Here is a 16,791-nt window from a genome sequence, read left to right on the forward strand (position 1 = left end):
CATATTAGAAATTTCCCCAGCCTCAGCTCCCACTGCCAAGGTTACTGCTGGACTGCAGTCCCACGCTCCCAGCTCAGGAAAACGGCCTGAGGAAGTTTGGAATTCACCTGCAACACCAGCAATGGAGTTTGTAGCTCCCCAGCCCAGAGCACAGGCACAGGCCAGGAAACAGCTTGGGAACAGTGTCCAGTATCTTGGAAAGGAAACATCAGACAGTAAATATTATTTAGTACATTCCTTCATGAGAGAGCATCCACAGAGCCAGCAGACAAGCCAGAGGGATAGGATGGAATATTTCACTTGCCTGTTGCCTCAGGCTGCTGCAGGCAGTCGGTACTTACCTGATGACTTTGTAACATGCACTCAAGAGAGGATTTCGGTGTTGTTAGAACACAAAGACATTCACCCCATTTTCTCCCAAAGGAATTCTTTATTGACAAGTTTCCTCAGTCTTTATCTTAAAGAGAAACAGTTCCATACCCAAGCTCCTGCAGTCCTCATTTCACTGGCTCTGTTCCTCACAGGGAGGCCAGTTCCAGTCAAACAAGGAGTGCCCTGAATGACACTCTACACTCCACCTATGGCCTAGTACATCTGCCCACTAACATCTCATCCCACATCCTCAGGTCTGCAGAGGGAGGGGAGCAGGGGTGGGGGAAACATTAATCAAATCAGTGTCAAAACTTGCTTCTCTAAAGGGTCAGAGGCAGTTCCTCCAAGGTGATAAACCACTAAAACTACCAGATATGTACATAAGTTTAAAGACCTGAGTAAGTCCCATTTCGCCTCTAAGGCACAGAATTGCTCACTCTAGGTATTTCTACGTGGAGGCACCTTGTCTAGAATAAGATCAGGCCTCTAGGAAAAAAACTTGGAATTTGTCAGCTCCTGAGCAATGAAGCTGGACATCAAAAGAGCAAAACATCCAGCCCCTGGAGGGACTGGGTGAGCTCCGTGACTCTCTGCCAGTTTTGTAAACCAAAATTAGAGCTGGGGCTTTCAACTGAGAAACCCATCCAGTCACAGCCAGATGTACCAGCTGGAGGAGCCCTCGGAGAGCAGAGCAGAGTCCCTCCAATGGTATCCATATTCCAGCCTTCAGAAATTCCTCCTCCAAGAACGAAGGGATAAGCTGAGAAGGGAGAAGCAAGTTTCATACACTCGGGAAACAGAGTGCACCACTGAATTTAACACAAGAACTGGCTTTATAAACATGCTGCTATGACTGCATGATGCAAAACTCCAGTGCTCAACAACCAGCTTTAGAACCCTTGCAGTCTCCTCTACAGAAAATAAATCATAAACAAGTAAAGCATAAGTGATGTAAGGCTTGCAATTCAGCTTCAGAGTCCAAGGGAGCATTGCCCTAATATGCCAAAGCTTTTTTTTTGTTTGTTTTTAAGCTTTATTTCTTTAAAGTTCATTGCATTTAAAAATAAAGATTCTTAGTTTTGTTAAAGCTAGAGCATTAGTGTAACAACGAGGCAGCTGCTAAGTGAAGTTTACCTTTTAGGAGCCCAGAAAAAACCCCAACTGTTTACACCATTTACCCAACAGCTCCAATAAGAGCCAAAGAAAACAGTAACAGGAGAAGCCTGGGAGCTCCCCGAGTAGCCCATACAGAGAACAGAGCCAGAAGCTGAAGCTAAGGTGCCCATGCACTTGGCTTCTCCATTTACTGCCCTCCTCATGCTGCTCGGGGCCACGTATCTGCTCCAAGATATGTCAGACAAGGGAAAACTGTTTTCATCCACAGCAGTGGCATTTCTGAGCTACTTTAAGGAAACTCCAGCTTACACGCTCTCCCAAAAGGACAGCAGTGATACATTTAATCTACAAACTTTAGTGTAAAATATTATCTGTGTACAAAACTTTGCATTCTCTTTATTTGACTTGGATCCAGCAGCAGTGTCTATGAATGAAGGATGGATCTCTCCAGGCTGGCTCTCAGCCCCTTCTTGGATTCGCATGTTGTTGCTGTGGTGAAGGTTTGGGAGGGAGGGGGCTCTTCCAGTTGTGCACAGCTGTGCAAAGCCACATCCAGGTCTAGAAGGGAGCGTTGTCTTGTGGAGGCTTGTCCCCAGCTCCAGAGGGAGAGTGGAGGCCATCAGTGCTGTTTTCCCTGCTGCCCACCACTCGAGACTGGAAGGAGAGAAGAGAGTGAGGACAACGAGAAAGCAGCACTGGGAATACCAAGTCAATTCCCCCTTGTCGAGGTCACCTACTGTAGCCAAGACTTCACATATCTGAGAGGCCATTTGCCCGAATACTAGTCTACAAGAAAAACATTGCAGAAATTAAAGTTTCTGCACAAGGCTCCACACTCTGTGTTTACAAGACAAAGAAGACTGTTACCTTTATGGTCCCAACTCTATCTTCAAAGGACTTGAAGGTTGCAGAATTCCTTGAAGAAAGAAGAGGGGAGAAAAAAACAACCAATCAAGACAAGCTAGTTCTTAACCATATCAAATGGCACAGTGTGACTGGGCTCTGTGGCCATTCCCCTGCAATGACACCATCACCCAGAGCACTTCCAGCTCCTCACAGCCTTTGGCACAAATTCTCAGGCACACCAGGCAAGAATACCACATCCAAACTCTGAAGGAAAACATTTATACCACGTGCAGTCCACTCAATTGCTCAAGCTAAAATGTTGAGGGAAACAAATCCTAGTTCACTGGGGAATCAAGGCACAGTTAAGTAGAGAAGAAAACAGCTCTTAGCTTTAAAAAAACTTCCAACGAAAAATATTTTGGTTTTAATAGTGGAAAGGGAAAGCTGAGAAAGGTTTAAAACAAAGGCTTAAGTTTCCTGTATCATATCCCATGGGGAGGAAGGGGAAGGGCCATGTACCTGCACCTATCAGCAGTTTTATTTCTACAGAGGTGATCATTTGCATCAGGAAATGCTCACAAAAATCACGGTGTAATAAATTAATCAGAGCATTTCATATTTCTAGCAAAGAAAACCAGGTCAGTTGTTTGACAACCCAACAAGCTGCTTCACTGGCGAAGGATTTCAGGGAGTGCTCTGCACTGAGCTTCCAGACCAGGCAATTACTCATAGAGCTGCTCCCCCGGGCCAGGCTGCGGAGCGCTGGGAGATGACTCGCCTCATCTCAGTTATTTTTGTTCCAAGGAATTGCTTTAGATTTGCAGCCATTTGCAGCCATTTGCAGCCTCTGTTGATCTGGAAAGAGGATGAACAGAAAGAGTTCTGTGGGCCTTGTCCAGCCCTGGCAATCATTTCTCCTGCAAGGAGGTCACCACCTGAGGCATAGTGAGGGAAGGCCGAGGAGAGGGTTCCCATTAGGATTCACCTCGGTATCAGCAATGGCTGTGCCATACACTGTGACAGAACTGTAATCCTGCCCTTTTCAGGGACCTCTGGAAGCTGCAAGCTTCAACCAGACTTTGGTACAGGTGCAACACTGCCCTTAGTCCAAGAAAAGACAGGTGCTAATGACCTTAAGAGATATTAAAAAACCCTTAAAATAGTCAAACTGCAGACCATGGTTAATCCATGCTCAGAAAAGGGAGCTGGTTGTCCAAGTGAGAACAAACCCCCCAGCAGTGATGGAGGCAGCTGTCCTCCCCCCAGCCCCACTCAGGAGACACAGGCTACATTACCTCATGGCTGGCATACTTATCGAGTGGCGGATGGAGTAGCCGCTGCTCGGAAGCATTTGGGACAAGGAGGAAAAAGTCAATGACAATTTGACACCGTGCAAAAGCAGCCTAACCCCGGGTCTGAAGCACTCACTGTCCACACACAGGCTGCTGTGGACAACCCAAGTGGTAGGAGTCAGCCCTCTCTCCCCTTATTTAACAGCTGCAGCCTCGAATTTAGCTTTCCAGACACAGGATTGACAGTGTTGAACTGCAACTGTGATACAAAAGTCAATCCCAGGGCACTGGTTTGTGGTCGATTTCTCAATCTGTGTCAAAAGTTTAGGCAAAGCTTAAATAACCAGCTTCCCCTTTAAGGACTGCAAGGGCCAGCACAGAAACAAATGCTCTTTTAGAGCCTTGAAGAGTATCTTACCTAAGGGAATGTGAGATGGAGTGAGCCCTGGGAGAGGCCATGGGCAGCAGAGAGAAAAAGGAAGGAATGGTCAGAAACTTGAGCAGAGCTAAAAACCAAACGCAGGGACACGGTCACAGAATCATGGGACAGCAAGGTCAACTACCCAGGAGGAAGCCTCTCAAAACAAATCACAGGAGCAAACAAAAAAAAAAAAAAAAAGCTTTTCATTAACTCCAGACAAGCTAAGATGTTTCTCAAAGAGCAATAACAGCACTTATATCAACTTAGAACCCAGCTGGGGAGGGGAAGGAGTAGATGTGCAACAGCAATCCAAAACATTTTGCCTACCCCCATTCACTGCTTTCATATGTTTTTTTTAAGCATTTTTCTAAACTGAAGGTTTTACCAAGCACCAGCTACACTGGTAGAGATACCTCCTTCCTCCATTTCCCCCTGTGATCTCTCACACAAAGACAGCATTGCTCAGACTCCTGGTGAGGACTTGAGTAAGGGCAATCTGCAATGGATACCTGCATGTTATCTTGCCAAGCCTGCAAATTTCCAAGTTACAGTTCAGAGAACAAAAGCACTGCAGGTTAATAAAGATAAGATTAAAGGTATCATGTTTACCCTGTAACTTGGTTGCCCATTTTTAGGATGGGGTTTTGCAATGCAGTAGCATCTCAGCAGTCTGAAACAACGGACTGAGGTTTCCTACTTCTATTAGGAAGATTACCAGGATGCTCTAAAGGAGCTTTTCCTGCCAGAGCAGTGTTTTATTACAGTTAAATATAATTTTTGTCTCTGCAGTAAGAAGCAGTCATGGCAAGCTGGATGTGAAGTACTTGGCAATGAGTACAAGGGCTTTTCCTAACAGCCAGAGAGAAGATGTTGGACTCTGTGGTTTCATTTCCCCATATATCCAAGTCAGCTCTTTGGCAGGGCAGATGCCTTGAAATGCTGCCTTTGCATGTGAAATAAATTAACTTTCTACTTACTCTTGCTTAAAGGAGAACAACACAGATAACACATCCATGCACCATGCTGCTCCATACGGAATACCACAAGCATTGGTTCCTTGTTCAGTATCTTGGCCTGGACCTAGCAGTAACCCTTTTCCTCCTTCCATATGGATTGAAGATTTACATAAATTCCAGAATCTGCAGGCACTTTGGGTCCAGGCTAACATTTCATAATGAATTTGCTTGTAGCATTATGTACAGCAGCAAACTTCATCAGACACCATGAAGTGCACAGGTGGACACAAACCCACAAAGCAACAAAAAGAAAACACTTCCAATTTTGCAGTTTACTGGAATCAGTAAAATGCTGGAACAGAATGTCTAAAAGCCAATTTACTTTTTAACTGTAGGTGGAGATAACAGAGACATCTGAACAGGCCAAGATTTGAAAAAATCCCACCCACTGAGGTACATTTCCTCCCCTCAGAGCAATCCAGTAGAGCGTTAATGCGGCAAGCACACGGTTACAGCATTAATTTCCCAAGGTTACAATCCACACAGCAAAATTATTTTGACCAGAATACGACAAGTCTAAAGATTTAACGTGTTACTTGTATTTAAAAACAATTTGGTGCAAGCATTTTTAATGGAATCAGGCCCACACCCTTGGTGCATCGGAGGCTCTGTGCCCATTTATCAGGCCTTCCTTGCATTTATCAACCGGTGAAGGCTTGACTAAACAAGGAAATCCCCTCTGTTATCTCAACACTTCCAGTGCTGGAAAATAAACTCGCTTTACAAGTGAATTTGTAGTGCAACAAGGAAAAAAACAGAGTACAGTAACGGAGGTCAGTGTAGGCTAGAAGGTTTGTAAGAGAGATTCTCTGAGAACAGAGATCATCCCACTCGCTCAGAGCAGTGATCACAGCAATACAACAGACTTCACTCCTCGTCAGCTCTGATCACATATCAGAACACCAGAGTTCACCTGGCAAGGGTGAAAAGTGGGACAATTCCTGCAAAACCTTATGCTCAGAATTAAACCTTCTTCAGTATCAGAAACAGGAAGACTTGGATGCAGCACAGGAGATAGAAGTCTGTTTATATATGCAGAGAAACTGAAAGTCTTTAAAAAAAAATATTACTGTGTTCCCCCGCAGGGCCACAAATCCTGCTGAAATAACTTTGGCAGGGATTCCCAAGTGATAAGGCAGAAGCTGCCTCTATTTCATAACACCTCACCCAAGTTATTAGGTATGAAAAGGAATGCAGACGTTGGAGCTGAGAAAAACCATTGTTGCAAAGGCCTGGCTCGTGCCTGGGCCAGCTCATTACATGGCCAGGTGTGACAGTGACTGTGCCTGGCAAGCTCTGCCACCAGGAGAACATCCCAGTATCCCCTCCCTCCATCACCTGCTCCTGGGATGGCACAAACATTTCAGCAGCTGCATGACCTGCATCCTCCCAACTTCAAAACAACAGGCAGGACCAAGCCTGTCAAAACAGCTTCTGCCTGTGGCAACCCAGGCTCAGGAGTTCCCCATGTGGTCCCCAAAAAAGCACAGTTCCCATTTCTTTGCTGCAATAGCCTGGCCAAACTGCAGAAACCAGGCCCCAGATTCACTTATCAGTTTGGCAAAACACGTTGCCGCCACCTCTTGTGCCAGTATCCATAATCTGCTGTGATTACACGAGTCTCTTTTTCCAGCAGACAAGGGAGTTTCCAGGGAAGAAGATACAACTTGAATGCTGGAAAGGGTAGGAAGCCAGCTAGTCCTCTGCCAAATTCAGAGATGAGAGCTACTGAAAACACCAAAAAAAAATACCCCCAGGAACACAGTAACTAACTCACTGAGGACAGAACCAGAATAAATCAGTACTATGTGATCAGAGGCCAACAAGTTCTTACCACTCGGATACTCCCAGCCACAGTGGAATAGGAAATTCCCTACAAAGAATGACAGCTCCCCATTCAATCCAAGGTTTGAGACAGCACATTAAATACAAGTTCTAAAAATTCTTCATTAGTAACCTAGACAGGCTGTACATACAGAATTAGCTCCCAAATCCAATAAAAACACAGTCAAGGGATTCTGTGTGAAAAATGTGGATATCACCATTAGTGGGGAAGAAATCTTTAGCTTAAGGCTCTGAGGAGCAGGTAAATCACCAGTTCTAACCTTGAGCTTTGTACAGCTGAGAAACTCACAGAGCAAAAACCTCAGCCAGGACAACCTGTCTCTCTTGCCAGTTTGGACAGGTTTAAATTTGCAATTATTTCAGTGGTCATCAGGTTAAGGAATGGAGATAAACCTCAACCACAGAACAAATTTTTAATGTTGTCATAATCTTCTGAATTAATTGATATTTTCTAACCAAGAAGACATAACTCTGCCTGGAAGACATGCTGCCCTTCTCCACGGAATGTCAACACCTGGGGCTTGAAACCACATGGAATGCAGCAAACAGAATTCTCCCTTTTTGTTTTTAATCATAACAGAGCACAGGAGGGATGACCCCTCTCTAATCCAAAGTAGTTACATTGAGAAAACACTCTTCCATAACCCAGTAAGAAATGGAAAAGAGAAAATTTAATTCTAATTTCTCACATATGATATAAAAGCCGTAGTGAATCCGCATGATGGTAAAAGGGGGAAGGTTGCTAAAAATGTTTGTTCAGTTCTCCTAAACCAAACCAAACTTCAATGCCTTAGAACAGGCTTATTCCCTCGCTAAGTCTTCAGTAAGAGTTCAATCTGTCCTAAGCTACAATGCACAGGACCACACAGAAGGTGGCAGTCCATCAACAGCAACGTGCTGCCAACTAAGCAGAAAAATGGAAGAAAGCCTAGTTATTGTCTAAAATCCCATTCCTGTTTGAAACCAAGATCAAAGCCTGGAGTGCAAAGCAGAAATCTTACCTCATGTCACCAAGCTTCCTGCTGATAACAGAACCTACATTGGAAAGGGCTGCTGAAGTCTTCTGTCCAGCCTGGGAAAGGGTTTCCTGGGTCTTCTTATAACTACATAGAAAAAAAAATCATAGATTGAACTAATAGACTGGATCCAAAGGAGTCCCCCCCATTTTGAAAAAGGACCCCATATTAAAGGAAAGAAGCTGGGTTAGTGAGCTGCACTGACTTCACTGCAAGAGTCACTTCCAGATTTGCATATATTCAAATACTTGAAGTTTTACAAAAGCAGCAAGTGTAGGATTAACCTTTCCATATGCTCACCTTATACTTTTGACCATATGTTCTTAAATCTAACAAATATTTGCTAAAAACAAAAGCAAACCAAATTTTCCACATGGAAGCTCTAACACCACAACACTGTAGCCTAATTGCTCTGCAACCATCTTTTTGTGTCCTGAAGAAAATAAATCTAGGATCTTATCCCATACTATCCTTTCAGCCTTGAGGAAGCCATAGCACTTGTTGTGGTGTTATGTTTTGGAGGAAAGAGGCAAGAAGCAAGACCATCATCACCATACAGAAAAGAAATGCAGGAATCAGCATTAGCTCTACAGCAGCAGTTTAGAAATAAATCAGTAAAGAAGTTTCCTATCAGTTACCATGAACCACAATAGGTAAGAAGTCTGACAGCTTTTATTTGTAGCTGATTATTTGAGTTTATATCTGAGCTGGAGACACTTTTGGAGAACCTTTGTTTCCTTCAGATGAGACTAATCTCAGGAACAAAGATTCTTTGTGTCACTTTCATTAATTCATTCTCTCTAAACTATTCTACAGTTGATGATTAACATCTAGTTTTATGTCATTCTTCAGACTTTAAAGAAAATACTCAGGCTGGAAAACAAGTTCAACATTTTAAGCTTTTCTTATTTCAAGTATTTCATCTTGAGATTATTTTTTTGCCTGGTGAGGACATTTAGGAGAAGGACATTATAAACAGCCTATGTTCTCTCATGCCTGAGCTCCCCTGGCTACAAACACCACAGTGACAGATGACTTACATCTCCTGCTCTCCAGGCAGAAGTGCACCGACAGCACCACAGCACCAGAACCGGATTTGAGCAATTCCAATTACAACGTGTTGGTTTGTTGGTTGTTTTTTTTTTAATATCACAGCCAAGTATTTCTGAATCACGAATACACACGAGACTTAGGCAGAACAGGGCAAAACTGCATCAGCTTTTCCTTCCTTCTTCCTGCTTCTCAGAGAGAATTCCTATAACCAACACATATTTGAGACTAATTTTTCTTGAACTCAACAGGTCCAGAAGGGAGCGTGCCCCAACAGCAAGGCCTCAACATTGCCTCAGCACAGCACAGTTTTCTGCATCTCAGCACAGTTTAGGAGTGAACTGATCAGCACCAAGGCTGTTTGATCTCAGATAGGGATTGCCTTCCTATTGCAAACACCGTGTTTGAGGAGTATCTCAATCCCTGCCTTCAGCAGCCAGGCTCCTCACTGGCTGAGCCCTGTCATGGGATTTGATTTACAGCTGCCTAACAAATATTGAACATCTCGTGCTCACCAAAGTATGCAGTGCTGACTCTAGGTCTGCTTGGCACTCAGAGCTCAGCACTGAGAAATGGTTTACAGCACACCATGGTGCCATTCACACTGCAAAATTCCAGGTATTACGCCCAGCTTCAGCAGATACAGGCCAGAGATCTTCCAATCGTGTTTCCCACATCTGACAACAGAATTTTTAATATAACCGAAGAACGAGCACTTGGGTGCTGCTGCTTCTGCCTGAGTGTGCTCCTTCCTCCAGCACAACTGCTTGTGCTGGCACAGCAATCTAGATCAAGGTAACAATCTGGATTAAATATAAACTTGGAAGCACAAAAAAGCAGCAGCTGGATCAGATGGCCAGCCTAGTCCTGCATCCCCAGCTCCCACACACACATACACACCTCACTGCTGCCAGGCAGGAGGCAGGGCCAGGGAAGCACAGGGAGATGAGCAGCTCTGTAACCCAGAACTGCCACCAGATACACATGTGGAGCTGCAGCTGTGACAGCCAGGGATCAGCTTATACAAGACTCTAATGCAACTTAACTACACCCAGCCCTGACCTAGAAGTTGCAACTCTTCTACTGCAAGTGCCACAGCCTGGTTTTCCACGGGTGTGAATTCACAAGCACTCGCTTTCTTCCCTTAGCCTCAGCACAAAGCACAACGAAATAATCCAAATCTGGGAGTAATAAATATAAGCTCTGGCTAATACCCTGCTTTACTCACAGGCAACTGGCTGCAGCAGAAGCCGCAGAGATGATCTCTGCCCTGCACTGTTCATCCTGTGGTATTGCAACATTTCACTGCACCCCTTTCCTATAAACCCTGACAGGAAGGAATGAAATCTGCACCCTCAAATCCTCCTTTATCCATTAACACCAGCTTCCTCTCACTTGCTTTTATCCAGCAATCACCGTTTGAGCTGTCTGGCTAAAGACACAAATCGTATAAGTCACCTCACATTCTGGTTACAGTGAAATTGGATCTAGGAACAGACTGGGGTGGGTTTTGCCTTGTTTATGTACTGCTTGCAGAGGGAAAGTCTGTGGCCAGGAATGGTAAACACCAGGAAATTGCACAGCACACAAAAGCACCCTAAGGTCAGGAGTCAGGTCCATTCCCAGTTCACTCAAGAGCCTTGTTAGTTACAGAGCAGAGCAGCACTGAAACAGGAAAGACGATCTATTTGCATAAAGAACCCCGAAACATAATAAAACCTCACCCTTGGACTTCTTGAACTTGCCTTTTTGCACTCACTGAACTTCAGAGAAACAGAAATTCTGGTTGGTTTTTGAAATGTTGCTGGAATTTTTCAACCCCCTCAAGTCTCAGTTTCAGTCTCTGCCTTGCCAGCACCACTCTGCCCACTGCCAAAGCAAGCAGGAAAGCTGAGGTGCCACAGCTCTTCAGGCCCTAAGTGCTCCACAAAAGCACATTTCCGCCACATTTCTGGTGCTTATGAAGTACAAGGAAACAGATATAACCAGAAGTTTTCTATTCCAGCAGACACACCCAGGGAGGGACTCTGAACACCGCTGGAGTCAGTCACGGACAGCAAGCACAAAACCCAAGGTCATTCTGTTTGGCAAGTGAAATGGTGACAGTTTACAGCTTCTTAATCTTGAAAACACAGTTGAAAGTAGACCTGCATACTTGGAAGTTTTTGCTGCTACTCCTACATTTTATCTCTGCTCCTCTTTCACCCATGTTAGGAGGAAAACTGTGCATTCACACATGCTGCTGATAACCAGACAGCTCCAAGGACTGCATTTTATACCCACTCCAGAGAACAGGAAGAGCTGGCTCACATCTAAGACCTACCTCCCCAGTTTAAATCAGCTCAGAAAATAATCACAAAACCTACCTGCTCCCACTGCAGCACTGTAAGGGATTGCCCTACATACTGTGGGAAAGGCACAGTGAGAAGGACAAAGGCCAACTTCCATAATATCCTTCCATAATTTAGTCCAGATGAGAATTTAATTTCAGGCATTTAGTAAAAGCACATCTAAGAGAGATTTGCATTCAACTGGAGTAGAACAGCTGTGAGGTTTAAGCTGTTTGAGTCTACTTGTGGCCCCAACATGACAGGAAACTGCCCTGGACACTACAGCTCGGTTCTCATCAGGCACCACAGCAGAAAGCAAAGCTCCTGCTCCCTGTAGAGCATGTTGGGGTAACAAGAAAGTCAGTCTGGCTATTTTACAGCTTCCCAGCTGAAGGTGCAATGTGTGGCACACAGGTCTCAGCTACCCAGGGGTTTCAGCCAGTTCCTGAGACCAGGCAAGCATTTATAGAGTATCACTTGGATACTGACCTGAGCAAAAGCTACCTCTCCCAGCAGAGGCATTTATTGGGTTAAAAAAGTAAAAGTTGGAAAGATAAATGTCCAGGTAGATCTAGTGAAAGCAGAGGACTGGGAGCAGGGGCACAGCACAGTTAGAGGCAGCAGACTGGCAGAGGAAAGCATTTGTTAAGGCTGAAGGTTAAGACACTCACGCTTCTGATTGAGTTAATTTTTCATTCCAGTCCTCCAGTGTGCTGCTGGCTGAAAGATATCTACAAACACAACTGAGGTTAGAGACAGCTCCAAGATTCACTACAGATGCTTCTTCTCACACTTTCCACATTATAATGACTCATTACACTCACAGTATCAGGGGTTTTATTTCTCTGACAACAGTTTCAGCCTCTCTGGTACAGCCAGAAGAAAAAGAACTGTTTGAGAGGCAGGGAGACACCTAAGCCCCAGTTTCTTTTGTTTAAGCATGTTCAAACACTGAGCACAAAGAAACAAAGCCTGAAGTTTAAAAGGTGTCAGGAAATGAAAAACTTTGCATCTTCTGCTCCCTTCCTACATGTTCTGTTGCTGATCTGCATTAAAAGCACAGAGCAGTGAACTCTTAAGGCAAAAAAAAATCAAACTGCCACACCCAAAGATGTATTTTACCAATACAGCAGGAACCAGACAAACAATTAAATTTTTGTTTTTCTGATCTCTGGAAATCAAGTTTCTCTATACAAAAACAGTACCTTAAGGGTTGTAACAATTAACACTGGAGGTGCAGAACACACACACTACAGAAGATGGCTGCTCCCACCTCAGACAGAACACAGATGTGCTCAAAGGAGGGGACGTATCACCCAGAATTCACTTGCCCCAATTAGATCCGTGCCACCTTGCCTAATGATGTGATGCTCCCAATCTGAGTTTTCCTCTTAGCTAAATAATCTCCTTCAACACAAGACAAAGGGAGAGAAACTTCAGCACAGAAAGCACTCAAGGGCTCCTTAGGTTCAGCTATGCAGCAGGAATTAATGATTTGTGTCTAATATCAATGGAGCTCTAATATAATTAAAGAATATATTCCAGAAGCAAAAGTAGCCAGATGCTCTTTGTCTGCATTTGTCACCTGCTTGGATACACAGCAAATATTAAAATTCATGGATTTCTAGTGCTGACACTGGGAAAAGGGTCACACAGCAGATTCAGAAGCTCATTAACACACTGGAAATTGCACAGCCCCTAATTCCAGCTATGGGGAAGCACCTCCAGCCACTTCTCTCCCAGGTGGCCCCACAGAAAGGCAACAATCAAACTGATTCCTACCACATTCATAATGAGAAGAGAAATAGTTTCACAGTAGAGGTTCACTAATAAGACACCTGAAACAACAGACTAACCTACCAATTACCAGCTGAAGGGAAATTGTGGTTAAACTTTTGTCCCTTTTTTTTTTTTTCGTGACACAAAATGTGGTCTGGTAACTGATTGGAATTTTTCTTCTGCAATAGCAAGACCATGACAGAGATGATGGCAGAAACCTTTACTCATCTCCTCTGCAACTGAGGGATGTTTTCAGCTGGAAGCCAGGCATGCTGGAGGTAACAATCCTGCTTCAGCCTGCCTCCAGCTCCCAAGCAAGCCCTGCTGCCTGGGAGAACAAGGAGCAGCACAGATCAGGGAAGGCAGCGAGGAACAGGGAGGTGATGCTGAGGAGACCAAGGCACTCACAAGTCAGACTGTGTCACTTTGTCATTCCACTCTCCAAGTTTCTCAGATGTTTTCACATAACTAGAAACAGAAAGTGTTAATGAATATAACTTTAATATTCATTTTTTTAGAAGACAATGACACAGATTCCAGTGATAAATGAATAACAGAAATGGGGCAGGGACAGAGGAGGGAAGATAAGGAAAAGAATAAACAGCAAGATGAACAGCTCAATGATCTGCTCTGCAGTATCGGTGTCAATAACTCCAAATCCCAGTTAAGTTACAGGAGACTTTTTAGCCTGAGTGATGCCTCCATGGGCACCCAGAGTCCCTGGCACTCAATGAAGGGACAAACTTACCTTATGGACCCTCCTTTTGGCACTGTCAAGCACAGCATTACCCTTAATGCCTGTTCAGGAACAGTCTCACTTCACACATTTAGGACAAGGTGACTCTGGTAAAGCCCACTAATATAACAGATTTTTTTTTCCTAGGAAGTGCAGGTTTTTAATTCAGGCTATACAACCCAGCAAATGCTTCTGAACTGGTACAAGCTGTGAAACTGCTTGCACTTCTCTTTGAGCCTGAGTTCAGAACAAGGTAGCAACTGCCTGTGCTTCAAAGAATGGGCAGAAATAGAAAAACTGAACCAGTAAATGTGATCCAGGTCTCTAACACCATGGGAAAGAGCAGCTAGCAACAATTTACCCTGACCACAGATATAAAAGCCCAGTTTACGTAGACACAAAAACCAAATTTTTAAGGTGCCTTTTACTCCATAAACCCATCAGAAGAGAAACCTCCAGCCACTCAAAAGAGCTCTGGAAACTCTGCTGGGAAGTGTCACACAGAGTCCCAGTTAAACACAAGGAACACTTACGCGTTGGAGACTTGGACATCGTGCCAGCTTTTGGACAGGTTTTGCTTTAACCCATCCAAGGGAGTCAGACCCAGCTTCCTCTTCAGCTCTCCACAGTGCCTCTCTTTGGCAGCCAGAACTTGCCTGAGGGTACCAATTTCTTCTTCAACCTTAGAGAAAGGCAGAGGTTTGTCTCAAATCAGAGTTTAGTTAAAAACTGTAAATTAAAACGGATTTTTACCTCCCTCGAAAACTAGCAACATTTCATTAACATTAATTTTAAAAATTGGGAAGAACATCAGATGAATTATTCAACTCAACATGAACAGTGTTGGAATGGGAGGTCCCTCAAACTTCACCTCCATACAAGTCACTGGACTGGTGACTTACTGACACTGAGATGAACAGAATCCATTCCTTGTATTGTAATTTCAACAGGAGACATGATTCAGTCACCAAACCTTATGAACTAAGATTTTATCTTACGTTTCTTTCCCTCTGATGTCTTTAAAGCAAAGAGTTTTTCCTCAAGAGATCTTTCTTACAACACTTTCAAAGCACTTTGGAGCTGTCTCCAGGCAGAGTGGGCTCATTTCTACCTTAGCTGCAGCTCAGCAAGCCCTGCATGACCACCCAGAGCAGCAAAGTCCTCCCCTGCCACAACCTGCAAGTCAAAGAACCACCACAAGATTCTCACATGAAGGAAAGGACAATGGAGAAACAGCTCCAATTATCTTCAGCCACTTTTCAGACAGAAATGATAATCTGATCTTTAAACCCCCAAAGGTGCTCAAACTTTAGGATGTTACATTACAAACCCTCAGCTCTTGGAAAGCATATAGGCACCAGAATGAGTTGCCTGTAAAATGTAGTAAGTATTTAAGAGGAAAAAGTAGGAAGAAAAGCTCATTAAGTGCTCCATGGTTTCAGTTTCCTAAGGAAAAATGGCTTTCTTTTACTTAGTAATAGCCTGAAGTGTTTTCTCGCTTCACATGGAACTAAAATCCTACACTGAGCTCACGGCATCAAAAGCTACTTATTTCCTCAGAGCTCTAAATTAGGCTGTTATGGGAAAGAGCAAACAACACACCACAGCGTTTGAAGTACCTGCCAGCTTTGTGCATTTTAACAATCAGCCGAGACACTCAAAGGTAACACTGCAAAATCCAAAACCAAAAAAAAAAAACCAACAAACCCCAACAACAACAAAACACCCAGTCCTGCCCCTGTGGCTGCTGTTTGTTCCTCCCCAGCAGAACACGGCGGGGGCACAGGCTGCCAAAGCGAGCTGCCCTTACCTTGGCGAGCTCGGCTCTCAGCTCCTCCTCCTCGGCCAGAGTCAATCCCTCGGGGGCAGCGCCCCGGGCCGCGTTATCCACGGGAACATCTGTCATGGCATCCGCCAGCAGACCTTTGTTGGGAGAGTTAAGGTTGATATCTGTCGCAGACAAGGAGCAGAGGGCACTGAATAAGCAAGCGGCAGGCCAGGCGCGTTATGCAAAGCGGAGCGGGGCGGGGGTGGCGGAGCTGCGGGAAGGGGAAGAGAAACCTCCGCCGGAGTTTCCTCCACCAGCATCGATCGGAACCGGCGGCGGCACCGGGCATTCCGCGGCCTCACGGCTCCTGTGCCCGGCACTGTGGGTGGGGACGGGGCCCGGCCGGGGGAGCGGCGCCAAGGAGAGACCCCCGGGCCTCTCCCCATCCCCGGGGCCTCTCCCCATCCCCGGGGCCTCTCCCCATCCCTGGGGGCCTCTCCCCATCCCTGGGGGCCTCTCCCCATCCCTGGGGGCCGCTCCTCATCCCCGGGGCCTCTCCCCATCCCCGGGCCTCTCCCCATCCCCGGGGCCGCGTCCCCCATGGCGGCAGTGGCAGCCCCCGCACCGCCGTCCCCGGGCTCCCCCCGTGCCCGGGACCCGCCGTACCAGGCTCCCCAGGCCCGTAGCGCAGCCCCCGGCCCGTACCCTGGTTCGCGCTCTCCATGGCGGCGCCCCGGGCCCGTCCAGCCGCCGCCACCGCCCCCGGTGACGCGCTCAGAGCGCGCCGCCCGCCCGTTCCGGGGAGGGTCGCTGGGAAAATGCGTCAGCGCCGCGTCGCCACGGTGACGGTGACACGTGTGTCACACCCCGCCGAACACCGGCGTGACGTCACGGAGCGGTCAGCGCGGCCGGGCGGGGCCGGGCGGTGCCGTGAGCGCGGCCGGAGGGCAGGGGGCAGCACCAGCACGGGCACCGGGACACGGGGCACGGCCCGGCACAGGGCACCGGCACAGGGCACGGCCCCACACACCCGGCGGTACCGGGACACGGGGCCAGGCCCCACACACCGGGCGGTACCGGCACCGGGGATTTCCCAGCCCGTCACGGCCCGGCCGCTCTGTTTGACCCCCCGACCTCCGGCCCCAGCCCCCACCGGGCTCGTTAATTAGCGCTGATCACCCAGCACGGACGGGAACTATCCCCT

At 46.2% G+C, this 16,791-nt stretch overlaps 1 protein-coding gene across 6 annotated transcripts; it reads right to left on the reverse strand.

Moving 5' to 3' along the window:
- Positions 1–407: 407 nt before the first annotated feature.
- Positions 408–16,373, reverse strand: TPD52L2 (TPD52 like 2). Of its 6 annotated transcripts, XM_083873124.1 has the most exons (9): positions 16,254–16,340; positions 15,630–15,769; positions 14,353–14,501; positions 13,492–13,551; positions 11,976–12,035; positions 7,910–8,011; positions 2,356–2,404; positions 2,226–2,274; positions 2,027–2,142 (listed from the first exon to the last, which is right to left on the reverse strand). In XM_083873124.1, exons 1-8 carry the CDS (start codon positions 16,309–16,311, stop codon positions 2,239–2,241), a joined length of 654 nt encoding a protein of 217 aa, XP_083729250.1. In that variant the 5' UTR covers positions 16,312–16,340; the 3' UTR covers positions 2,027–2,142; positions 2,226–2,238. The 6 variants fall into 6 exon arrangements, with proteins under 6 accessions (XP_083729251.1, XP_083729248.1, XP_083729246.1 ...); XM_083873125.1 differs by lacking the exon at positions 2,226–2,274 and having other exon boundaries at positions 408–2,142; positions 15,630–15,742; positions 16,293–16,373; XM_083873122.1 differs by lacking the exon at positions 2,226–2,274 and having other exon boundaries at positions 408–2,142; positions 16,293–16,361.
- Between the last annotated feature and the right edge of the window lie 418 nt (positions 16,374–16,791).

This window comes from Zosterops lateralis (genome assembly GCF_965231275.1).
Source record: "Zosterops lateralis genome assembly, chromosome: 16".
Classification (NCBI taxonomy): domain Eukaryota; kingdom Metazoa; phylum Chordata; class Aves; order Passeriformes; family Zosteropidae; genus Zosterops; species Zosterops lateralis.